Here is a 25,689-nt window from a genome sequence, read left to right as displayed (position 1 = left end):
ACCTCTGCAGAAGCACAGGGCGCTTTGAGCCCGAGGGCTTCCTCTAAACCCCAAATACCAGGAGGCCTGCTCAGATGAAGACTTCCAGTGTGGGGGTGTATGTGAGATGGAATCAGGGCAGGCACACTGTGCCCAGACCAAGACGTGCCTGGGGAGCTGCCATGACAAGTGCGGTGCAGTGTCGCTGCCAGCTCCGCAGGGTATCAGCAGGAGGATCACCATCAGCGCAGCTGCTGCACATGGAACAAATTTGCAAGAATATGTGTCATATGCCTGACAACCACTACTCAAGATGCCTTCCTGAAGTACCAAAAGTATTTTGCAGGGAGTTAGAGTATACTGCATGTAGAAAGAAACTTCTACAAAATAAAAAATATGTATCAATAACCTAAATACTGTTATTCACATGCAGTTAAAACGTAATTTAAATGAAGACATTATAGGCACATGCATCTACATATGGCAAAGTGTGGTCTTTGATATTTATCCTTTTTCTATGCCTTGTGCTATTTTTGCATGTGCTTTCCAATTATTTTGGGGTTTTATTAGCATTTTCTTTCTTTCACCTGACCATTGTTCATTGTTCTTCGTTTCCTCACAGGAAGTGCCATCCCACACCAGCTTACACTGATTTGGATCAGCGCAGCAACAGTGCTCCCTCCCCCTGCCTTCACGCACATCTTTTCTGTTTTCCACTCGCACTCTCATCACAATCCTGTGGCTCAGCTAGCTGATTTGGCAGAAACCTCACCCAACAACAAAAAAAACCCTAACAGGTGATGAACATTTACCTGTATCCACCCCATGAAGCAGTTTTCCGCGCAGCTGTACAACAGCTAGTGCTGCCTCGAGGGAAGGGAGGGAATGTGTAGGTCCTCTCCTAGATGAGCTCAGGCTGTAGTGGAATACACGCTGGCTGACGGAAGGGTTTCACAACTGGCATAACCTGATGTCGGCGTGTGATGCCACCAAAAGGAGCAATCCCTTTTGCTCTCAGCTGGACTCCTCTGCTGAAATTGCTGCCGACGAGACACAGCTAAACTAATGCTGCAGAGTTAAATGACAAATACATCCAATGATAAATTGTAAATACCATTATAGAAAGCTAATTTAAAACATGTTTTCTACATTTGCTCATTAAATTGCACCTACTGCTGCGATCTGTGGGATAGCAGCACTCCTTCACAAGTACACACAGGGCCTCCCTGTGCAGTATCAGATTATAAGTGATGCATCTTAAAGCAAAACAAGGGCCTGATGAGACTAATCTACTGTGTTAATAGAGTGCATAGTTCTGCACTGATCTCCGTAGAGCTCTTTGCTGATGTAGAGACTGCAACAGAACAATTAAGACTGGGGGGAATGAATTATGAATAGCAATGTATATGTGAAAGCAACATAAAAGCAGTAAGGCAAGGGTTAAAAGAATGACCAAGAGCACAACTGAGAGCAGTAAAACCGGTAAACACTGAGGACCCCGCTGTGTAAACTGAGAGCAGAAGGCCTGTGCTTCGATAAGGCGCTATCACAGATGATTCGTCAGAAGGCCTGTGCTCTGGGAACAGGAGGATGGCAACAAGGCCAGAGCATGCTGTAAACACCACCTCTGTCCCTGCTGTAATGACAGGAAGGCAGAATGTAGCCATGGAGATACCCACAATAAGGAAACAAAGAAAATGGGGAGCAACCCTGCCTGAGATTAATATGGAGGCTGAAGTAATCAAGAATTGGAGGGAAGCAACAGATCACATTATTCTAACTCCCGATCGTAAAAGACCTGCCCAGAAGGAATTTTGTCATCACCAATCCAGAGGATGCCAAGAGACAGCAAGGGCTCAACAGCGATAGGAAGGACTGGATAGGTAGCATACTCTCGCACATGAACCATCCTGGCTATGCCACTTGGACGCACAACTCTTGGAGCTTGTGAGTATGCAAGTGTGAGAAAATGTGGGTGAAGCATATGAGAAAATTTATGCGGGACCAAAATCAGTTGTTTCTTTCTAAATATTACTTTCGAGTTCCTTAATGTCTCACACTGAGTTCTGTTGAATTCCTACACCTTCAAGCATCCCATGGAAATGAGAGGACAGTCTACTTGCTCATAGCAAGTAACAACGTACTGCCAAATTAGAAACCTAGATGACAAATTGAGTAGTTATTAGTCAGATCAACAGCTTTGAGAGTTTGTCATAAGAATGTTCTAAAAAAAAAAAAAAGCACAGAATGAATGTTGTGGGGTTTTTTTTATTGCTACATGCAATAAAGAGAACAAGGAAATTTTTAAGGAGTCCTGATAAAGCTGGGAAGGCTGTAATGAGGCAATATAGTCTAGCCAGAGATAGCGACAAGAGCCTACTGGAAATGCTTGCACTAGAGCAACACTCACAAACCTCGAAGGTAACACTGCAACCAACTTTATTCACCTTGCTTGTGTCAATAACAAACATTTAACTCCGTCTGGTTGTGAGCAAAGCCGAGCACACTGCTCACCAGATACCACCCGGAGCAGCACCGCACGGGTGAAACCGGAGGGCGGGCATGACGGCAGCCGCCACCACGCAGAGGCCTACACAGAACAGCAGCTATGGCGCCTCTAAGGATGGCGGCGGCGGCGAGCGCCCTTCGGAGCAGGCACATGAAGCGCCCCAGCGTTGCCCGGACGCGTGAGCGCGGGGGCTGCCTCAGCAGGGCCCTGGGCGGCCTGCCGCACGGAAGGGCGGGACTCTGCGCGCCGCTGACCGCCGCCCCGCTCCGGCCGCCATTACAGCCGCCTCCCTGTGGCCGTAACGGTCGCAGCGCGAGAGGTCTCGCGAGAGCACCGCCTTCCTTCTCCGCGCCCGCCCATTGGCCGGTGACGCCGCGGGGCGGGGCGGGGCGGGCGCTGCTTTGAATCGGCGCGGGGCGCCAGGGCCGGGGCGCGACATGGGGACGGTGGAGCCGGCGGCCGAGGGGCGGTCGGAGGAGGGGGGTGCTGCCGCAACAACTGCCGGCCCGAGGCGCATCGAGGTTCCCCGGCCCCCCTCCATCGAGGAGTTCACCATCGTGAAGCCCATCAGCCGCGGCGCCTTCGGGAAGGTGTACCTAGGCCGCAAGGCGGGGAGGCTCTATGCTGTGAAGGTGAGGGGCCGCCTGGGGCGAGGAGCGCCTCCCCACCCCCTGCGGCCCTCGGGGCACCCTCGTTGCCCGGTGTCGCGGCGCTGCCGCCCTCTGCTTTCGTTTAACCCTGTGTGGGAAAGGGACATCCCGAGGGGAAAGAGAGGCGCCCCGCGGAAGCCTGCCCCGGCAGGCCCGTGGGTTGCCCCGACGTGTGTCCCCTGCTTTCCGGTACCTGGGCTTCTGGGGAGCTGCTGCTCTTCTGGCCTCTCAGAAGCCTAGTGCCTGAGAGATGTGTTGTCCGCATGGCTGCGTTTAGCTTTCTCCTCATGTTCCTGTTCGTCTGGAGGCTTTGGTTAGGAGGCATAAACGACTGATAACGGCAACTGTTTTTAGAAGTACCTTAAATGTTGAGGAAACTACGTCAAAAGCCTTCCCAAGCATCAGTGCGCTATTTGCTTCTCGCTTGTAGATACTTGTTATGATTAGATACATGGAGCTGTTGTGCCACTGGGAGGGCATTCTCACATTTGTTCATGAATGAAAAGTCTGCCTCTGATATGTATAAAGAGAGCAAATTATAAAAAGGATTTTTGCTGAGTACACATTTTTAAAAAACTGTTGCATTTTCTATGTTGATACACAAAGGACTAAAAACTAGGCTTGTCAGTAGTAAAAACTTTACCAATGGCTTGTGTGAGCTTTACCTTGTGATTAAAGGGATTATAACCAGGTGCATAGTATACAAAGAAAAGGAAATGTGAAAACAGTCATGCAAAATAGGCATTGCTCTTCAGAGCTATATATGGCTATTTACATGATTTTATTATAAGCATTTTGAGGTGAAAGCTTTTGTGTAAATCCTTTATCACTATTGCAGTGAAGTTCATGGATTGTTCACAGCTACAACATTTAATGTGTCCTAAATATTTGTACAGTTAAGGTCAACACTTACTAAAAGTGTAGTTCTATGCATTCTGTGTATGTCTTGAAATTTTTTTTGTATCAGCTTTGATAATAGTGATGGTAGCTGTGGAAACTAATTTTCTACAGTTTAGGTGCTGCGTATAGCATGGTCAATTGAGTTGCTTTAGTATTGTACCCAAATTTATTGAAAGTATTGTGACCTAAAAGCTTTTGTGTAAATCCTTTACCCCTATTGCACTGAGACTTACGGATTTTTCAAGCTACTGAATTTAATAGATGCTAAATATTTTTACAGTCAAGGTCAGCACTTACATAGAAGGTATCAAATTATACTTCTTATGTCTTGCTATTTTTATATGTTATCAAATTCTGTTACTGAATGGTGGTGGTAGCTGTAGACTCAACTTTACAGTTGTGTTGTATAGGGAATGGATAAATTAAACTTGCTTTAATATCACCATACATGTCTGGACCAAATATGTTGAAGGTGGGCAAACTTCCAATGCGTATGCAATGCTTGCCTAAATACCTATCAGTTGTGCTATTATGCATCTCCTATTCAAGATTAATATTGAGTGGGCATCAACATATAGTGGAGTAATTCAATACAGGAATTAGAGCCTAATTCACAGTTAACCTTGTCATTTCTTCATTGTGAGTTGCATGCCTTTGAGACTTCTTCCCAAGGAAACAAATATTTCTTGGGTGACTTGATTGTAAATTTTAAATTAAGCAAAAATTCACTTGCTTTCTCTGCAAAGTTAAGAATTCGAGGCTAGAATAGTTGCAGTCTTGCTCTTGAGGATATCAAGATGGGATGGCTTACTGCTACTCTCCATTTTAAATCCTCAGGCCACATATCTCAGCCTCTGAAGAGTTGGAAAGACTTGGTCAGCAAGTGTATATCTAAGAATTGAACACTTTTTCCTGGTTCTGAGTTGTGTACTGTGGATAAGAGGATTAACTCAGGGCAGCTTAACTTCACATACAGCCTAAACACTAATTTTCCAGTGTGTGCAATTGCAGTAAATATTGGTAGTGTGATTTCCATTCAGGACTGAATTAGTAGAGCAATGAAAAAGGTTCTCCAATAATCTGTGGTTTAAAATTCTGTCCGTATATGAAGCTAGAGCTCTAGTATATATGTATGTATACTAGAGCTATAGCTCTAGTATATAGCTATAGTATATATGTATGCAAGTTTGAAGTATAGAGATCATAGAGCCATAGAATGGTTTGGGTTGTAAGGGACCTTAAAGATCATCTAGTTCCAACCCCCCCACCACGGGCAGTGACACCTTCCACTTTAGACCAGATTGCTCAAAGCCCCATCCAACCTGGCCTTGAACACTTCTAGGGATGGGGCATCCACAACTTCTCGATAGAAGAATTGACTGAAGAACTGTGGGTTGAACAAAGTTTATCTACTTCATTTTGTTTTGTTTTTCAGGTGATGAAAAAAGCAGACATGATCAACAAAAACATGGTTCACCAGGTCCAGGCAGAGAGGGATGCATTGGCTCTCAGTAAAAGTCCTTTCATTGTGCACTTATACTACTCACTTCAGTCAGCTAATAACATCTATTTAGTGAGTAAATAAATGGCTGTGATGTTTTATGATAGCGTTGAAAATGGAGTGCAGAACTATATTCATGTCTGAAAACTTATTTTTATGGTAGTGAGTGGGTATTCCTTAGTCACTTCTACTTTCTTTCTCAGAATGGTTGAACAAGTGAAATATTTCTCTTCCCCTGGTACCTTTAAGATCTTTCCACCTGTGTTCCCTTTTTTACAAGAGAGTATTTTCTAATAGCTAATCTGTTTTAGGAATACATAGAAATCTTACGGAAAACAAAACAAGAAACCATTCTGTTCAAGGAGAATCCAAGTGACTGGAGGATACCCTGTTGTCCACTTAAAGGAAATCTGTTTTACTTGTTGCCTGTGCTAAAAATTCATTATGGTAGTTGGCTTAGATGACAAGAGGATAACTGAGTGGCAAAACTATGTGCTAGTCTACGTGGAGCGCAGTAGGACTTGAATATAGTTTTATATACTGCCTCCACATAAAGTTAGTATGGATTAAGACTGCCTACAAAGGGTCTAGCATAATTTGTCTGGTTTGCTGTAAGCACACACAGTGAACAGCTTGATTAAATTCTGAGGCGAGGTTGCTATACACTCCTGCAATGCATTTTGAGTGTAAATGAAGTCTTCTTTTCCTGGAATCTCTGTTAACTGCTGCATGGAGGAGTAGAGGAGTTCAGGGTGAGGATTTGTAAAGGAGATGCTAGAGGAATAGTATTGTATATCGGAATCTAAGTACTGGTGAGATTTCTTGACTGAAACTCCATCAATTCATTCTTGTTATTGAAGAGTGAGTTTCTGAAACCCCACTGACTTTTCTTTTATCTTGAATAGGACATGGGGCATAATAATGTGTGGGTTTACATAAATTTTCTGGATGTGTGTTTGTTTTAAACATTCTTTTTCATGTCTTAAATGCACAGTTGCTCTCACTGTATACATTTCTGGAAATCTGCACTTATTTCACAAGGCTCAGGTCTGAATTTAATATTGTGTATAAACACTTGCAAAATAAAATCATTGAGATCTGTTCTATACAAATCAACATATCAGTGGCCTTTGGCTTCAGGCCTTCAGTTTCACAGAAGTGCTTTGCAATTTATTTTCTATAACATAGAATTATTTCAGAAGTTAATTAAAAAGCTGACTACAGTAGTTATTTGAGAGCTGACTACAGAATGTAGGCTAGGCAAATAATATAAAATAAGTAAATCGTCTATTAAAATAAAATGTTTTGTGTCCTCTGTCATCTGAAGCTTTAATTATTTTATCCAAGTGAAAAGTATTGTGTGGGAAATGAAGTTAGCACAAGGAAGCTTATATCAGCTTCTGTTCTTTGAAATTATATTTTCCTAGGGATGAAAGCTATTTCAAATTTGCAAGTAAAATATAAAATGTGTTTTAAAATGTTAAATTTAAAACACTTGAATGGCAGGTGATGGAGTACCTTATTGGTGGAGATGTCAAATCTCTTCTCCATATTTATGGATATTTTGATGAAGAAATGGCTGTTAAGTATATTTCTGAAGCAGCGTTGGCTCTTGACTATCTTCACAGGCATGGGATAATCCACAGGTAAAACCTACTTTTTTTTTTCTTACAAATAAGTATTTGGTAGTTTGGGTGTTTTTAATTTTTCACTCAAACACATAACCAATCACCATTTCATAGTAACAGCTACCTTATTTGCTAGAGCTTCTGGAAGCTCTTTTTGTGTATGTACACTGCAGCAATGTCATGAAACAACACCTAAAATAAAAATCTATCCATACGTGTTAGGCAGACAAATATACACTGCTTTCCCCTGCCTGCATGCTCTTCCCCCAGTACAGTGGTGTATTAGCAGCTATGCTGCCTTCTGGGTCCCCTCTCCCGTTGGCTTTTAAATGACTGTTAGTTTAGGAACCCTCTGGATACAGCAAGCATGTAACTGTAGGACAAAGGCACATTGACTACTCTAATGCTCCCCCTGTAGTGAGAGCTCTTTGCTGTATTCAGTAGTGCTACAGAGAACACACATGAAAACTTTTACTAGAGGTTTGCTTGTCATGTGGACTGTCATGTGTAGGAGCTACACATCAGTAAATGTTGTGATGGTAGTACTCATGAAGAACACTGTTAAACCTGCTGAAACACAAAATGTGCAACTTGTGACATGCATGGTGGTTTTACAAGGCCTGAGATGTTTGTACAATATTTAGTGCTAGATATGTTAATTGTTTTGGTGTATTCCTCTAGTTGGAATCTTCTGCTGGCTAAGAGATGTTGCTGAGAAACAGCTATAATAAATGTTTTGTATTGAGTGTTTCTGGTCAGTTAACTTAATATTGCTCAGTTGTCTTTTTGCTGACTTCAACTATATTCATGTCTTCAGGGATTTGAAGCCAGACAACATGCTTATTTCTAATCAGGGCCATATAAAGTTGACAGACTTTGGGCTTTCCAGAGTTACTCTGAACAGAGGTAAGAGTTGTCTGTATCCTTTTGGTTGTATTGGAATGTATTCTTGTGTCACATTCTTGTATTCTTGAATGCTTTACATCCCCATAGACGGCAGCTTTCAACTAAATAAGCCCAAATGCTGCACTGATATCTGATCTCTAGTAGGTAAATAATGATAAGGTACACGTCAGTAAAGGGTCTGCTCTATGCATTGCACTTCAGAAGTTAAAATATTTATTCTTTGGGACAAGGGTGTATGAAATGTGATCTAGAGCCATTTCTCTTGAGGGGTATGTCTTTCAAAGTTTTCTATGAAGACCATTAAGAGAATTCAAATGGTGAATGAATAATTCTGCCTTTTTCTTAGTGTTTCTCTGGCTATTTCTGTCCTTCAGTCATGTTTCTCTGTCCTTGTATATATTAATTTCCAACCTGAACTGGGACCTTCCAGTTATTAATGTGAGGGACAAGGGGAGGTGGTGAGTCCCTAACAGAAGGTTATAAATCAGTGCTTTAGCATACAAACATACTGTTTAAGTAGCAGAAAATATAGCTGAATAGTCAAATGGCTGTCTGTCATAGGCAATATGCTGCAGGTCTTAAGGTGAATAGCCAGTTCCTGAACTAGTTTGCACCTCCAACTGTGTAGTCATATCAGCCAAACTAATGCTGCACAGCACCAGTTTAGTTTTGAGACAGCTGCTGGTGGGTACATCCTTTTTGTATAGTTAAAGGAATGTAGAAATTCAGAGTTGTCTATGGAGTTTCTGATTCATGGTTTTAAGAGTATAGAGGAAAATCCTAAGTACACTGTATTTTCTATAATATATTCCTTTAATTGATAAGTTCTAATGGGACAGATTATTGTGTCTAGTTCAACATATGTAAGCTATAAGCCTACTTACCTCTAGTGAGCAAAAAATGGCATCTAAGGTTAAATTTTCACCTATGAAAAATTCATCTGTAGCTTTTTGAGATGTCTTTGGGAGAGAAGGCAGGCTTTGAATCAAATTTACCATTTTAGCCCATGGGCTATAGGCTGGAATTACTACCTAAAAACCGAAGCTGGTGTCAAGGTAGAAGATGTAATACTTGCAACATAGTATGTTGAAAATAAATTGGACTTTTAGAGTTTCTGTATCTATAAACTGTGATTTTATGATGGATGTACAGGAAGAAACAGCTTGTGTTGAATAAGAATGTATGGGTATGTCTTATCTCAGGTTTGGTGGCTTCTTTTGTATATTTGTTCAGTATGTGACTAAATTTTTTTCCTTCTTGATAAAACTTAAGCAAAATTACAGGCATTTACTTATTTAATAGCAAAAAGGAAAACCTGACTGGATTCATACTTTTTTGTCTGTTTGTAGAGATAAATATGATAGATATCCTTACTACACCATCGATGGCAAAGCCAAAACAAGACTACTCACGTACTCCAGGACAATTGTTGTCTCTCATCAGTTCTCTGGGTTTTGTAAGTAATTTTCACTCTTTGAAGTACTTCATTCTTTTAGTTTTATTTACTATCTTAAATTTAATAATAGGAGTGATAAGGCTGTTTTTTGCACCTCTTCTGCCAGCTGGTAGAATTACTTATTGTATGTTTCCAGTACCTTGAAGTTCTGAAATTATTACCTTGGACTATATTTCAAATTGCTGACTATCAGTTGTGCTTCAAAAAATTTGGTAAATGGGCATGGCTAAGCTCCAATGCAAATGTAATAAAGAATGTGTGAAGTTACACTTTCAATCCTGGATGTTTTGTTCAGGCTTCATTAACTTTTAACTATGCTTCTTCCTGCTTGGTAGTATACTCCGGTTGGAATGAAAATGTCAAGGCACAATTCAAGTCAATCATCTGACAGTCTGCATGGAGTGATTTCTCCCTTACCTATGGTCCAAAAGGAAAATACCCCTCTTTCAACTAAATTCTTCAAAACATGTGAGTATACCAAGTCTTGTACTCAATAATACTCTGGCTGTAAGGTTGTGGTCTTTTAATTTTATGCGAGTAGCTTGGACCTGCTTGATAAAAAGTGTGCTTCTGTCAGTGTCTTGCTGTCTACCATTCCTCCAGTACTTAAGGTCCGACATGTCTTCACCTACCCTACTTATGTCATCTTTTGATTTTTTTTCAAATGTGCAACCACTGAATTCAAGAAGACCCTTTAAGATTTTACAGAAGTAGTATCAGTTCTAGGCATACTTTCATTTAAAATTATTTAATATAGCAATGTGTGCTTTCATTTAAATTGTCTTATCTTGCTGTTTTCTCACTTCTAACCTGAAATGAGGAAGAAGGTTATCACAGTGCTAATGTTCATACTGCTTTTAAATTCTTGGCAAGTCCCTACTTCAAAAAAAAGAAAGAGTGAATTGACTATGCAGGAAAGATTACAAGAGAAATTATGATGTCATGCATAGCTTTCCATAACTTCCTTCGGTGAGAAAGCTTGACATAGCGTGAAGCTGGTTAATATATGTTGCCTATTTATATTGACACTTGAATTTTTTTTCTTCTCAAGATCTTGATACTTCTCAATTAACTCCTGTGATGCCAGTGAGAAGCTTAACTCCTACCCTGCTTCAGTCAAGAAAAAGGTTTGGTACCTCCAGTGCCAGTAGTCAGTCGCACACATACCTGTCCAGTATGGAATCGGAATGCTGCAGCAGCTCCAGGTGGGAGAAAGATGTAGAGGTCAGGACTGTTTCATCTTCCCACTATAAATGAAAATTAGCTTGTACTTGTATATGCACTGTTCCAGATCTCCTCTACTTACTTCCCCCAGTTATTTCAAGTGTAGAGAAGCCTTCCTACACTTGAAGCAGGGGTTGTAATCCTTGCTGAGTAGGAGTTTTGGATCAAACTAGTATTTTTTTTTTCTTCAAACAAATAGTAGTCCTGTGCAACATAACAGGAAAAGCAAATGCCGTTTAGCCTGCAGCAAAGGAGTGAAAGAGAAGGCTTCTACTGGACAGCACTGGTTTAGCCCTATTCTTAGCAAGGTGGGCAATGCTGGGAGCACTGGCTCTTTGGAAGCTGACCCTATCCCTGTAGCTTTATTAGCTCACCATGCAGACAAAAGAATTTCTTTAAAAGGCATAACTTGGGAAAAATAATAAACAAAATAACTTCAAACTTCTACTAGCTATTAAAAACTGAAAAAGTTTAAGGTTTATATTACTGAAGGGTTTTGTATCGACTAACCTAACGCCAGGAATTATAGCTGATACAAAATAATGGGATGCTTTGGATTGGAAGGGACCTTTACAGGTCATCTAGTCCAACCCCCCTGCAAGAGCAGGGACATCTTCAACTAGATTGGGCTGCTAGAGCCCTGTCCAACCTGACCTTTAATGTTTCCAGGGATGGGGTCTCCACTACCTCTCTGGGCAACCTGTGCCAGTGCCTCACCACCCTCATTGTAAAAAATTTTTCTTAAATCCAGTCTAAATCTGCCCTCCCTTAGTTTAAAACCATTGCTCCTTGTTCTGTCACAACAGGCCTTGCTAAAAAGTCTGTCCCCATCTTTCCTGTAGGCCCCCTTTAAGTACTGGAAGGCTGCTATAAGGTCTTCCCGCAGCCTTCTCTTCTAGAGGTTGAACAACCCCAACTCTCTCAGCCTGTCCTTGTAGGAGAGGTGCTCCAGCCCTCAGATCACTTTTGTGGCCCTCCTCTGGACAAAATACTTTCTCCTATTTTAAACTGTTAATGAAATTCTGTACAAGAAAATGCTGCTGTGCTACTTAGTCCCTTGCCATGATTCCTATTTAGATCACACACAAAAGTTTGTTTAAAACAATTTATAATTCTTTATTTTATCTGTCTTTTTTCTAAGGCCTTGTTTTTAGTATTTTGTTGCCAAAATAGTAATAATATCACTCTCCTTTTGTCATCTCTGAAGTATAATATGCCACAGGGTAGTATGATGAGGTTCTTTGGTTTGGGGTTTCTTGGAAACTGAGAACTTCTGTAGCTTAACTTCTTAACATAAAATCACAAATATAACTTCAATTGCTATATTTCTTTGTCCTCAGGCATTTAAAAATACTGCATTTTCCACTCTATTCTAGCAAGCTTATGTTCTTAAAGTCAAATTTATCAAATTATCACTAATTTAGTTTTGCATTTTTTTGAATGTATTATGTCACATTTGTCACTACTAGTGATTACAAAGAATAAGTAATACTTGCCAATTTGCAGTTCTTTATGGAAGTGTGGAAATAAGGTATTTTAAAGGATACTTTTCTGTAATGCTGTAATCCTACTTTTCTTGATACTCAAAGCTTAATGTGCTCATTTGCAGCAAAGTGAAGATGAACTATGTTCTACAACAGGCAAAACAAGTGACAATGGGTCAGCTCTCCTTTCAAATGTAGAATTACTGAATAGCAAAGGTATTAAAGTTTTAAAGAAAAAAGAACTGGAGTCTGCCATTTCTCCCATCAGCAGCAATGATTCTGACAGTAGGCAGAAGTTGGGAAGCGAACATTCTGATATAACAGATACTCCTGTGACCACACTGGATGTGAAAGGCATAGTCAGAAAATGTCTTTCTGAAAACAAGATTTGGGAAGAAAAACACTTTGTAAATAAAAGAGAGATGACTAATGAAACAGCAGAAACTTCCAATCAACAAGAGTCACCTTCAAGGCAGAATGAGCCTGTCGAGCCTATCAAAGAGGAAGAAATTTTTGAAAAGACAGGGGTAAAAAGAAGCTTTGAATTAGTTGACACTAGTCCTTGTCAGGAATTTAACTATGTTAAAAAAAGCAATGCAGAATATAAACGTGGCTGTCAGATCTCAGAATTTCCAGCAAACAAAAGGACAGGTTTGACAACAGAAATTCAATCCTTAATGCTTTGTGATGATGGATGCCTACATGACACCTGCAAAAGCATGGAAGAAGTTAAGAGTTTTATTGGTAACCAGCAAACAGTAGAAAAATCACTTACTGCAATTATAGCCAAAAATTTTATGTGTGATCTGGATGCAGACTATGAAAAGGATGATAAAAAGGAGTACATGAACTCAAGTTTTTTAGGCACTGACGATGAAAAACCTTTAGGAATCCTCGGTGCAGATTATGACTTACTTCCTGAAATGTCTGTTACAGAAAGCCGTTTAGAAAAGCGGCTTTTAGATTTGGACAGAAGTGTTAAAGACCTCTCCTTTGAGGAACCAAAACCAGAAGGCATGCTAATAACATCACCAGAGTCCCAAGATGCCTTCCAAAATGGAGAGGAAACACATACTGTCCAGGACTGCAAGCTGTTACACTGTGGAAAGGATAATGACCAAAAACAGATGAACGAAACTTACCTTGACACAGTACCTTCTCCTTCAGAAAAGATGATGGAAGCACTGAATCTCTTCAAAAAAAATGCTGTTGTTTTTCGAAGTTATAATAGTCCAATTAATATATCCAATGTATCTGAGCCATGTAGCATGGCTTCCTTAGATATAACGGATCTTTCACCTGCTTGTAGTGGCTCTTACCCAACAGCTATTACTCCGTTACAGAAAGGAAGACCATATAGGGTCTATCAGGTATGTAAGGAGACATGTAGAAGCTTTGTGCATGCATTAGACTTTAGTGATCTGAAATAATTTCAGTTGTTAATTTAGGGAAAAATTAAGTAGTTTGAGGTAGTCTGTCAGTGATCTTTGCTGAGAGGCTTTAACTTATTGCACTTGTATGGCCATAATTATAATTTCTTTAAAAGCTTAGCAATAACTGTATGTCCACTGGTTTGCCTCTGGCTCAACATGCATTGTCTGTCCACCTCTGATAAATACTTTGCTCTTACAGTGAACTGGTAAAGAAAGCCTGTGCTATTTTGTCTCATCCTACTTTTAGTGCAGTGTTGTACTTCCTGTGAGTAACTATAGGTTTCCGGATGTAATAGAAAATATTTGATTTTTTTTTTCCCTTTTTTTTTTTAATCCTGCATCCCTTCAGGACAGTCTGCAAATGCTATTCAGCTTCTAGTAACTACTATTGTGCTTGCTATTTTTTTATCCTGGTAAAAGCGATGGTGTAATGTGTACTGTCAAGTACCGATTACAAACCTATTACGAAGACTGATGTAAACAGTAATAGCTTCTTGCAGGTTATGAAGTTTTTGCTTTGACCTTTTTAATCCTTTTGACAGTAAGTAAAAATCTTATTGTCCTAAAGTAAATTAGAGCCCCAATGTGGGAAAAGTAAAAGTATACCTTTCAATCAGGGTTTCCTGTTTCATTTTCACATAGCTTTGCAAGACCTTCATCCAGTTACTTAAGTTCTAGTTGCAGGATTTGATGATTTGGAGTACCAAAAGGAGACATTCAAAACATTATCTTTGGGGAAGCCTTTTTTCTGATATCTTTGTCTGAATTGCTAGCTTCTGTTTCATCTGCATAAAATTTTAATTGACTATGAAACTTAGCTTGCATTCAGCTGAAATGGAGTCAGAGTAGTATGCACTTCATCTCCTGAGAAATAAATGACTGATGGCATTATATGTTTTTGTAACTTAGATTTGAGCAGGAGGATACCTTTTTTATATACTTCTGTGATTCTTTTTAAAATCACATCATTGCGATCTGAGTACCTGTTTTCTATTTTAATAGTGGATTCTATAGCCTTTATGGCATAGTGATAATGAATTGATCTCTGCACGGAAGATGAAGTTGGAAACAAAATTATACCAGATATATGGGAATTAAGGGTACATTTTAAAAAAAAAAAGAATGAAAGTCTCTGCAAGATAATTTAGTAGTATCTCCAAGAAATCTTTCATTGCAGTCAGCCTATTGGCTGTGAGAATTTATTGACCTCTTTGCAAGCCTGCATATTTTATTTTCAAATAAAGTCCCGAATTACTTTCAGAAGGTTTGTGTAGCTGTAAACAGTCACTGAGCAGAACTTGCATCTGCAGGCATTATGCAATCCATAGGGTACAGGTTAAACAATAAAGGGCTCATTTGATATATTTTTGAGTACATCTGGTATGCAATATGTGAGAAGTCAGGATTGTCCTTTTTTTATTACAGGTATTTGACATATGCTTGCTTTTCATTGGTTAATATGAAGAACTCAGTGCTAAGATTGAAGGCTAGTTTGACATTCAATTTAGTATGTTATCTTCAGATCTGAATTTGAATGAGGAGTTTAAGATTTTTTGAGACATTACTTGTGGATTTGACACTGGAGGAAGAACTTAAGGAAAATTTTCTTAGAGTAGGCATCAATTAACTACTTACGCTTCAAGATGGCTGAGATAAAGAAATGGAAGCACATTTTACACATACTTTTTTGGGGAATGTACATCTTGTGACATGTTCTTGACTTGGACTTAAGTGTCAACTGTTATACCCATTACTAAACCTGGAGATGGGAGTTTCTCATCTGGTTTTGTTTGACATCTCAAATCTTTGTTGCATCTTTTAAGACACCTCATCAGGGAGATGCTGGCACACCATATAGGACTCCAAAGAGTGTAAGAAGAGGAGCTGCCCCAGTAGAAGGGGAACGCATCCTAGGGACCCCAGACTACCTGGCACCTGAGCTGCTTTTGACAAAGCCCCATGGTAAGACAAACCAACCATGGAGTTTCTAAATACTTGAAAGGTGACATATTTACATTTCTAAGTATCTCTAGAGCTCTAAAACCTTCAACTAATATGATAGTGAATTATTTAAAAATACCTAGTGCCTAGCTTTTGCGCACATGGATGGCTGTTTGCTTCAGCTGCTCCTTCCATTTACTCTTTTCACATGAGCGGAGGTTTTGACTGTCCAGAATAGTCTTACCTGCTGCTAATCTAATGCTTTGGAGCCTGTGCTTAGGTAGCCTGAGACTGGTATGTGGCTTAGGAATCACAACTCTTATCCTGAGTGTCCTTAAAGATTCTTTGGGGTGGGGAGGAGGAACTCAGTGAATTTAGTATGGAAGGATTAAGCCTCCAGTTATTCTTAGAATGTATTCCATGTTCATGGATATCAAAGTGTTATGTGCATTCAGACAAGTTTATAAAGTTGCATTAAAATCAGTTATTGAGTTGAGTGACCTCATGAAACACTTAAGATTTCTGGCAGGATCTTCCATGTAAGTGGACAGTAGTAGCCATTAAATGGCTTTGTTTTTTGCAAAACACTATAAGAAAATAAAATAGCACAACTTTGAAGTGCATTAATTTCTTTGGCTCAAATCCTGAGCTCTACTGACATCAACAGAAAGTCTGAAATATTTTCCTGCTAACTTGCAAGAACCATTAACAGAAAGGAAATATAATATCCCTGATAAATTTGTTGTATTTATAATTACATTTTATTTCCATCTCAAAAGTATACTTTTATTTTGTAGAGCCAATAGTCTTAGGAAAATTATATGAGATATGAGATCTTCACTGAGAAATAGTGATTACTTATCTGTGAAACAGTAAAATTCTGCTGCATGCAGCCAGCACACATTAACTAAAGAGATGGCATGAAGAGATTTAACAATTTAATTACTAAAATTACCAAACATATGTAGTTGTTGTATTGTGCTTTCATTTAGGAATCTTGGTTATTTGGCAGGCATTAAAACTGGATAATAGTTTGGAAATGTAATTAATGCTACTTAGACAATCTGAAACTTGGTTGTGAGGTGACTTCCATGTAATTATTGAGTGTTTTCAGGACTTCAGTGATAACTTGCAAAGAGTCTGGGTTTTATCTCAGGAAATGACAAATCTCCCATTACCTTAAGTGAAGCCAGGGTTTTCTGGCTTCGGAACTCAAAACTTTCACTAAATATTTCTGGTGGTGTTAACTTGCTTGTAAATGTAGTTGTAATCCTAAACTATAGTCATGTTTTGCATGACTATAAACAATAGTCAATGCAAAACTATTTTATTTCTGTTTCTAACTTAGATTTAACAATGCTGTCTTTCTCTATTGTTGAGTTACTATCTTAAAAAAATCTGCATTCCTATGTGTTCAGAGAATCATACTCGATATTTGATGTTTGTATTTGTTAGGTTTTTTTGCAGTAATTGTAATGTTCTTGCTTCGTTGTCTTTTCAGAGACTCTGATCTCTGGTGAGTTTGCTATATACTGTGCAGAAATGGAGTGTTCAGCGTAACTGTGAACAGTCAAAGTATAACTAGATCACAATTTCCAAGAAAATTCTTTGGGTGAACAATGTTTCTATATAGAAAGATATGTCCAGTGTGCACTCCATGTAAGAATGTCTCATGCTTCCACAAAAGATTCAGGAAACATCAGTACCACTGTGACTAGGCTATCAGACATCACACTTAAGCCTATACTTCAGGAGTAAAGTCAGCATTTTTAAAGACACTGTGTAACAGGAAATAAACCAGAGAGACTTTCTCATTGCTTCCTTTCACTTTGTGATCAGTCTGAATTACTTTGTATGGGTGAAGAAGGCTGAGATGCTCAAGACCTGGTATTTTTGTTTCTTGCTTCAAGTGATGTGATTTAGCAGGGATATGGTAAGAGTTAATCTAATATTTAGTTAAACTTTGAGTGGGAAAAATTGCTGCTGAAATCTGTGTTACTACATTGTTCAGAGTTGTGATCTTATTAGACTTTGACTGAAGCTGGGAATATTTTATCTGAACATCCAAGTACCTCTAACAACAGTGGATGTGATCTCACTGCTTTGATAATGCTTAGCTTCGTGGGGCACTCTTACTGCTGTTAAGTTGCTAAAAGTGCATTAGCTTACTAGTTATACATCTCAGTTTTCAGCATTTCTAAACTTAGTCAATAGTCCTTTTGAAATGGCTGAAAACATCTGTTTTAACTTGGATGTGTCTTAATTTTTTTATATGCCAAAAAAGCTTTATATGCCAAAAACTACACTTACTCCCTTTCAAAGATTTTTTTTTTTTTGCAGCAAGCGTGGCATCTATTCTTTGTGGAGTGGGCATGGCTTAAAGATGCAGAAGGCTTAGAATGCATGCAGTGGTGTCTGGGACTGTTTTGCCTGCTTGTTTTTAAGTAGGTTAATAAGATGGGTTTGGCAAAAAAAACCCTGGAATGTGGAAAACCAAAATTATTTAATGAAGGAGAGATAGCTAGTAACTATGCATTGCCCTAATCAACTTTAGTGTAATGGAAAGTAATTCCAGCTTCTTGCATGCTGGCTCATTCTGCAAGCTGTCTTCAATATTTTGACATAAATTTAGACAAATGAAAACTAAGTTCAGTAGTTTGAATTCTTGGAGTCTTCTCAAAGATATGGGTTACAACATGGAGCGTTCATCCAGGCTCTAGAGCAGTTGTTAGACAACTGTTTCTTATCACAAAACAATCTCTTGGAGAAGTCAGCTCCTGGATTATCTGTGATGGGAGTTGATAATTAGGCTGGTCTTAAGAGCCCCCTTGCTTTTCTCAGTAACCCCTGGTATTATCTATAATAAATTCAGGAGCAGACTGGCTTCAAAAGGCCTTTAATATATTTTTAATCTTCTGCATGATTAAGTACAATTTTGTCTCTTCCTTCATTTCTAAGAAATTTTGCAGGATTTAAACACTCTTCAATTTTTTGCCATGGCTAATCTTCAAATCTTTGCAAATATCATTAAAACCTTTCTGTTAGTATAATGACCTGGATTTCTCTTATCAGGTTCTGCTGTAGACTGGTGGGCCCTTGGAGTCTGTCTGTTTGAGTTTCTAACTGGAATTCCACCTTTTAATGATGAAACACCAACACAAGTCTTCCAAAATATTTTGAAAAGAGGTAATCTGTTTCAGTAATCAGGGAAAGTATGTATTTCCAACATTTGTTTTACAGTTTGAGTTACTGACTCATCTGCATCTTTGTCTGTAGATATTCCCTGGCCTGAGGGTGAAGAAAAGCTGTCTGATAATGCCCAAAATGCAATTGATATTCTTCTAACAATTGACAGTACTGAGAGAGCTGGACTGAAGGGTTAGTATTAAAATTCTCTTCTGTTCTTTGCAAGTAATTAACAATTTCAAAGTGGTAATGTCCTCTTCCTGAAACTTATACTAAAACTTTAATGCCTATTTAGGTTCCATGTAGAGTGCCATAACACGTAAGTTGTGGTATTTTCTGTATTTCTTGTGGGATTTTGCCTTTTTGAATGAGGAAATTGAGGGGGGGGGGAAGGGGTGTGTTATTGAACTTTAATGTTGTTTTGCTATGGATGTTTAGTGTTTGACATCTGATGTACCAAAGTTCACTCTTATCTAACTCAGTAACAGGTATTTGGGGTTTTTGACCTAACCAATTTTAGGAACCTTGATTAAAAGCCTGTAGTTTTGGAGAGAAGCCTCCTACAGAAGTTAATTCAAAGGAGCTCTTTCTTAGGAATCAGCCTGTCTTTACTGAATGTATAGGGGAACTCAGAGTTAGTCAACATATACTATACAAAGTCTATATAATTTTTTTCCCTTGTAGAAGGACTTTAAGCATTTGCTGTTGTAAGAGCAACTATTTTATTAAAAAAATTGATAACATGAAGGAAGCTCAGTGTGAGATGTTTTGGAAAAAGAGGAAGAAATCTTACGAGAACTGCCCAGAAATCACTAGAGAAGGAAATTATTATGGAAATGCTTACTCATAAAGAGACAAGGCTAGAAGCTGAAACCAGGCCAATTCAAATTAGAGAAGGCACATGGTTATCAATGAAAATCATGATGTCAACAGGGAATCCTGTGGCTCTTTATTGTCTCCCAAAAAGCATCTAATGTCCTAATTTGAATGTGTTTTAGTTAAACACAAGTTATTGTCTTTATTTCTGGATAATAGGGTGAAATATAGTTGCCTGTCATGCATAGATATTTAGCTAGATGACATAATAGTTTCTTCCAATCTGAAGTTCTTGGAAATTCATTTTTTGTCAGGACCCTTAACTGTATCCGATCTCTTTAGCCAATTTATAGGCCACTGAAGTGAAGTTGGATGAGTGGCTTTCAGGACAACCATTAAGTTTTCTTCATTGTAATTGAGTTTCCATCATTGTCGTCTTCTCCCTGCTCTCCAACACACATACTCTCCCTCTTTTTATTTCTCCAGTGTGAAGCCTAACTTACTGAGAAATCCCAGTTCTGTCATGTCCTAGTGCTGTGCTTCTATGAGTTCAGTCTTTCCAGATAAGAGAAGCTTTAAAGCAGCATTTGGCAGAGAACACTGGTATTCAAAGTTTGAGTCAAAGATGTGGGCAGGAGCTGGCAGGAGGTACATATTAATACTTCTTTGAAAAAGACAATGAAGTCTGCCCACCTCTTCAGTTGAAGACAGCTTTCAGCACGGGAGAACTTTCTCAAGAGCAGAACTACATACGGTTCTGAGATAGTGGGTCTGGGCAGTGTCCTGCTGCATGTATGGTTGCTGAAGCTATTAGAAGCAATTAGAAGACTAACCCTCTGATTTATTGCCTTCTGTCTAAAAAACTTTTAATATTGTGTTATATTATTTGATCAGGAAATGTAGAAATAATAAACAAGTGTTAATGTCTTACTGTCTGTCAGCTAAAAGCTTGTGGTATGTGCTTAGAATTAAAATTTGTAGTGAGTGTTTGTCTTGGCCAAACTTCTACCTCCTCCTAAATGTGATTTTTTAAAAATTTTTTTTACCTGTCCTATTTTTTCTATCTGCTTTTGATTTTTTTTTTTTTGTGGTGCAGGTGATAAAAACATGGGTTTGTATCCCACTTGGCTGAAAAGGTGCTTTCTTGGATTGAATCAAAGTAGTGAAGTCACTTTCATCAGGGAGTGGTGTTTCCAGGTTATGCAAAAGACATCAGATCCTGCGTGCCAGGAAGTCACCTTTTGGTCAGAATAGACAGGGCAGGGGAGTCCTTGAGTCAGTCTTGCAGCTTGGTTAGTTGTCCCACCTTCTGTCTGGGAAAGAGGAATCTGGTGGTCTGTGGTAACTTCACCATAAGGGCGTTTAGACTTCTGTGTCTGGTGGTAGGCCAAAGGGAACTGTACAAAGCAGAGGAGGACTGCTCCATGAGCTAGCAAAAGGCAGGTGGCCTGGAGTGGAGAAGGGTGAGAGTGACTCCCACATGTCTACTCAACATGGAACTTTGGCAAAATTAGAAATAGACTTTGAAGTGATGCTTAACATCTCTGTGGCGCCCTATCATGAGAAATGCCCCTAGGGCACCTCTGATCCACTATGTGTGCTGCGTAGAATAGTTTCTCCAGCTAGGGGAGGACAGTTAGTTGGCATGACAATAGTTTGATCCTACTGAGGCTGGGGGTAATTTAAAACCCAATTGCAACTTGCACTTTTGTGAATTTCCAAAACAGCAAAATAGTGCAAATCTACTGACAGCTATGCATCACAGGAACAAAGTGACTATGGGGCTTGGACAAAAGGAAGTTTATAATGCTTATATGAACTTCTGTTTCAGAACTGAAATACCACCCCCTCTTTCATGGTGTGGACTGGGATAATCTACAGAATCAAACTATGCCTTTTATACCTCAACCGGATGATGAAACTGATACCTCTTACTTTGAAGCTAGGAATAATGCTCAGCACCTGACTGTGTCTGGATTTAGCTTATAGCATCAAGATAAGTGAACTTTCTCCATGTTTTTGCACGCTTACAGGTTGTCCTATAACACTAGTTTGGTCTTAACTAAGTTTCCTTGCAAAATTTAGAGTGTTTTAAGATATCAGTCTATTTTTATTATTGTATCCTTTGTTCTAAAGTGAAACTACTGTACAAAACTTAGCTGGTATCAAATGCCTTCCTGCTACTTTTTATCTCACTTACTGCACCTTACTAAGAGGCCAGAGCATTGTATTTCTTGAAGCTAATAACACTTGGCAATGATGGGGCTTTTTTAATAGCAATGAGTAACTCCAGTTAGGAGGTGTGAAGTCATTTCCCAGTTAAACATAATAGGGAAAGGACATCCATGTGTGCTACTTGTATCTAATTATAATTTACCTATTGGTGGTTCAGTGTAATGGCAGTCTTGTTTGGGAGTAGTCCTTTCTGACCAGTGTGAATATATATCCACTGTGCAAAACCGATTAAATTGAAATCTTAATGCAGCATTGAAAGGTCTTATTTCTGTTTATCTTATCCCAAGAAGAGTTAAGAGACAGGGTTGTTTAAAGTTAACTCAGCTAGATGTGGCTTGAGATTGACAGTAGTTCCACTGCGCATTATCCTTTCCTAGACACATGGGGTAGGGAGAGGATACTTGGGGCAAGTCTGAGTTGTTGCATTGTAACCACTTAGACCATTAGACTGTAGGAAGACAGACTGAACAGCATACATTTTAGCAATTACTTGTTTTAAATAGAAATGCTGAGTATATGTGTGTGTGATCACTCATGTCAGATGACAGAAAACAAAAATCACTTGAGTGTTAGCCAACAAGTATTATTCATATTGAAGCTGCTATATATTAAAGACTATAAGGCATTGCAAATTAACAGACACTTGTTCTGTAAACTCACAACCAGATCTTAGATTTTACTAAACTTAAGTTACAAGTGTATATTCAGTATTATAAACCCTAGTTAGGGGGAAGTATATTTAAATCTCTTTTCAAATGCAACACAACTTGCATCTGCTAGGCTTTAGAGGTTTATTTGTAGGTAATTGTGTTTAAATTATCTTCAATATTTTTCTTGCATAGGTATCTTTCTCAGCTGACTTACTGAAGACTCTTATTTTTCACATTTGTACTTGCTAGATAGAGCACTTGTGCTAGGTGGTGGTGCCAGTCAGTGGCCATGTGCCAGAAGCCAAGCATTTTGCTAGCAATTTTTGCCAAGTGGCTTTTGAGGCTCATGAACTGACACTTCTTGCAGGGGGAGTGAGTTGTCCTGTCGTTGCCCTGGTTCCTGGAAGACAAGACTTATTGATGGAATTCTGAGCAAACAGTGTCTGCTAGGCTTCCTGCTGTCCCCTCAGGTAGCTGGGAAAGGGATGGGAATAGTGGAGAAAAGTAGTTTCCTAGGACCAAAAGAGAGCTAATTTTTAACAGCTTGGAATGACAAATCCCAGCTTTAGGTGTGATAACTCAAATGTAGTGAAACAATGTTGGCAAGTTGCAAAACATACAGTGACTCTCACTCCCCTTGCTAAGGATTTCAGTTTCAGAAAACTTTTAAATTGTTGAATCTTACTGAAAGTAATGTTATGTGAAAAAGGTGCAAGCAATCAAATGTAACTATTATTGAAGCAGTATCCATAGACAACACTCTGAATATGATGAGAAGTTCTTTAGCATTTTTCCTGTGTATAGTTAGAATATATAAACTGGGGGAGGAGGAATACCTTAATTTAATCACTGGTATTTTATGCAATTTATTCTTCCATTTCCAGTAATCTGGTTTAAGAAAACTAGTCTTGGAATGAATCTCAGTTTCACACTGAGGAAAATGTGTTAGGAAACAATGTAAACTGAACACCACAACAACTCTTTGTCTTCAGTACTTTACAAATAGTTACAACCTGTTCCCATTTTGCAGTATAATACACTTCCTTCAAGGCAGAAAAAATTAGTTACTGGGTATGACACTTTAAAGATAACCTCTAACCCCTTGAAATAATTCTTAATCAGCTGCAAGGGTCAAGTCAGCTATCTAAACTCTTTCTTGACCAGTCACAACAAATGACAGAACTGCTTAACAGTCTTCTAGGTAATCTAATGCTAGTGTATATAGAGCTAGAGATGCTAGTACACCCAAACATTAGGCATAAAGAATCTTGTTATTAGTTTTTTTTCTTATAAAAACCTCAAACCTTCTTATAAAAACCTTATTCTAAAAGAATTATGTTTGTTCTTCTACCATAGTTTTATAATGCATTACAAAAACATGAATTCTGTAGAACAATAGTCCAATTGACAAATTGGAATGTTTAATGTAAACAGTTATCACTACACTGCTGTCTAGAACTGTTAAATTATGCACAATTAGCACTGAAGACTTGCAATACCCCATTCTCTTCAATATCTTGCATTTATCCTGATCATAGAGAACATGGAGTTGAATTCCACAAGTCGATTGTTGGGGTTTGTGGTGTGGTTTTGTCTGTTGTGGGGTTTTTGTTAAAAAGGTGAATCCTAGCTTTATTCTTCAATACAGAATTTCTTGTCAACTCTTAATCCCATTGTTTTTGCCCCACTTACTGTTTGACTTGAAGTACTACAGGGAAAACTACAAAAAGCTATAATGCAGTAGCTGGAAGAGATTTAAAGCTTCTTGTTAGTAATCAGCTACAAATACTTGTGTAAGCTGGCAAAAGTTTCTGGTCCTTAAGCTGTGGAATACCACTTGGCAAGTACTCCAGCTGTTACATGGTGCTTCTTGAAGGCCTAAACTTTCTTTATGTGCATACCTACATATAAACTCTGTAGCTTCCAGGTTATTGTGGGAGACAGTTTGTCTGCTATTAGCTGGACAGAAGTGTGCTAAAAACTGTAGAGATCAGTAACTGTCACACTGTTTATGCAGAAATAGCAGGCTTGGACAACTATTACTACCACTAACTTGCTGTTAGGCTCACCTATACACTGTGCAATGTTTGGAGGCCAAGATACTAAAATGCTGTCATGTGTTCTTGAGCTAGTAGGTTTCAGTTTCAGCATGATCAGGTTTATTTACCTATAGTTACTCTTACAGTAAAATACATTATTTTCTTCTCTGTTCTCAAAAAAAATTTACTTTGCACACTTTTGTGTAAATATAAAATAAAATACTGCAGTCTTGCTGTTGCTTGCTTCTGCATTTTTTTGTCTTTAAACTGTCTTATACTTTTGACCCTTGCTGGGGGGTGGGAGGTGGATTTTCACACAAAGAAACCCTGACTGTTTCCCCATACCCCAGCAAAGACTGATTATAAGTAGGGAAATACCTAATACTTGCTAACACCCCCCTGCAGTCTATTACAAGCTACTATTTAGTGGCAGGAGAGCAGAGTCCTTCAATGGTCTGTAACTCCTGCTGGCCATCTGCTCCTCTGTGGTAACTAGAATGAGTCAAAGACAGACAGTGGCTCCATTGCCATCAGTGTTTACCATGCTGCCACAGGACCAGAGCAGGAGAGAAACAGAGGGCCCTAAGGATAGAACAGCTGCCCCCACACACACTTATACCTGGCTCTGTTCTGGTTCCCTCAGCTGAACACCTATTAGTAGGTGGACTGTCTTCCATCTGGTTTCACCTGGAACAAACCTATGCTTTTTTGATGAAGTTTGATTCACTGCAGGAAAACTAGCTGGGTATGTGCTTCAAAAGTGCAATTTTGAGCTGGGTCTAGATGTTTCCAGTGCTCTACAGAACTGTTTTGACTGCCAGCCCTCCTGAGGAGAGCACCAGCTAGAACAACAAATCCCAGTTCTGAGCACCAATGATCCACTTATGCCAGTTGCTCCAAGTTAAAGCTGTGTCTCTTGGTACCTGGGCAAATTATAAAAATAAATCATTTTTCCTTACCTTTAAGATGAAATACCAGGTAACAAGAAATCTGTGCAAGTTATGGTGAGTGTGAGATACCCCTAGCAGCTGAGGTCCAGTTATGAGTTACAAGTAAATGGTTATAAAAGTGATGATGTTTGTTTTGTATTATAACTTCAAGATTATGAAGAAGCAGTCTCAATGTAGCCAGCAGCCAAAGCATCCAATGTAC

The 25,689-nt window shown here is 39.0% G+C and overlaps 2 protein-coding genes and 1 long non-coding RNA gene across 7 annotated transcripts in view; 1 reads left to right on the top strand and 2 right to left on the bottom strand.

Annotated features, from left to right (window-relative positions):
* Positions 1-146: 146 nt before the first annotated feature.
* Positions 147-3,472, bottom strand: LOC140648473 (uncharacterized). Of its 2 annotated transcripts, none has more exons than XR_012041227.1 (3): positions 3,332-3,472; positions 792-1,047; positions 147-233 (listed from the first exon to the last, which is right to left on the bottom strand). It is a non-coding gene; the product is annotated as an uncharacterized lncRNA (long non-coding RNA). The 2 variants fall into 2 exon arrangements; XR_012041226.1 differs by lacking the exon at positions 3,332-3,472 and adding an exon at positions 2,427-2,553.
* Positions 2,837-24,765, top strand: MASTL (microtubule associated serine/threonine kinase like). 4 transcript variants are annotated; one of them, XM_072854505.1, is made up of 13 exons: positions 2,837-3,120; positions 5,474-5,611; positions 7,046-7,185; positions 7,985-8,073; positions 9,423-9,529; positions 9,865-9,997; positions 10,581-10,753; positions 12,363-13,607; positions 15,494-15,632; positions 17,113-17,127; positions 18,684-18,797; positions 18,888-18,989; positions 21,445-24,765. In XM_072854505.1, exons 1-13 carry the CDS (start codon positions 2,926-2,928, stop codon positions 21,600-21,602), a joined length of 2,748 nt encoding a protein of 915 aa, XP_072710606.1. In that variant the 5' UTR covers positions 2,837-2,925; the 3' UTR covers positions 21,603-24,765. The 4 variants fall into 4 exon arrangements, with proteins under 4 accessions (XP_072710606.1, XP_072710608.1, XP_072710607.1 ...); XM_072854507.1 differs by lacking the exon at positions 21,445-24,765 and adding an exon at positions 20,100-21,136; XM_072854508.1 differs by having other exon boundaries at positions 2,984-3,120; positions 5,474-5,549.
* Positions 10,740-25,689, bottom strand: part of ACBD5 (acyl-CoA binding domain containing 5) — a 48,534-nt gene continuing 33,584 nt past the window's right edge. Inside the window, exon 13 of the mRNA XM_072854511.1 lies at positions 10,740-10,776. Within this exon, the coding sequence (XP_072710612.1) occupies positions 10,755-10,776 (22 nt within the window). The 3' untranslated portion in view covers positions 10,740-10,754. The remainder of the gene's footprint in view (positions 10,777-25,689) is intronic.

The sequence above is a fragment of the Ciconia boyciana genome, chromosome 2 (assembly GCF_034638445.1).
Source record: "Ciconia boyciana chromosome 2, ASM3463844v1, whole genome shotgun sequence".
Taxonomy (NCBI): domain Eukaryota; kingdom Metazoa; phylum Chordata; class Aves; order Ciconiiformes; family Ciconiidae; genus Ciconia; species Ciconia boyciana.
The sequence above is the reverse complement of the archived record's forward strand: the minus strand, read 5'-3'. Positions and strand labels throughout refer to the sequence as shown.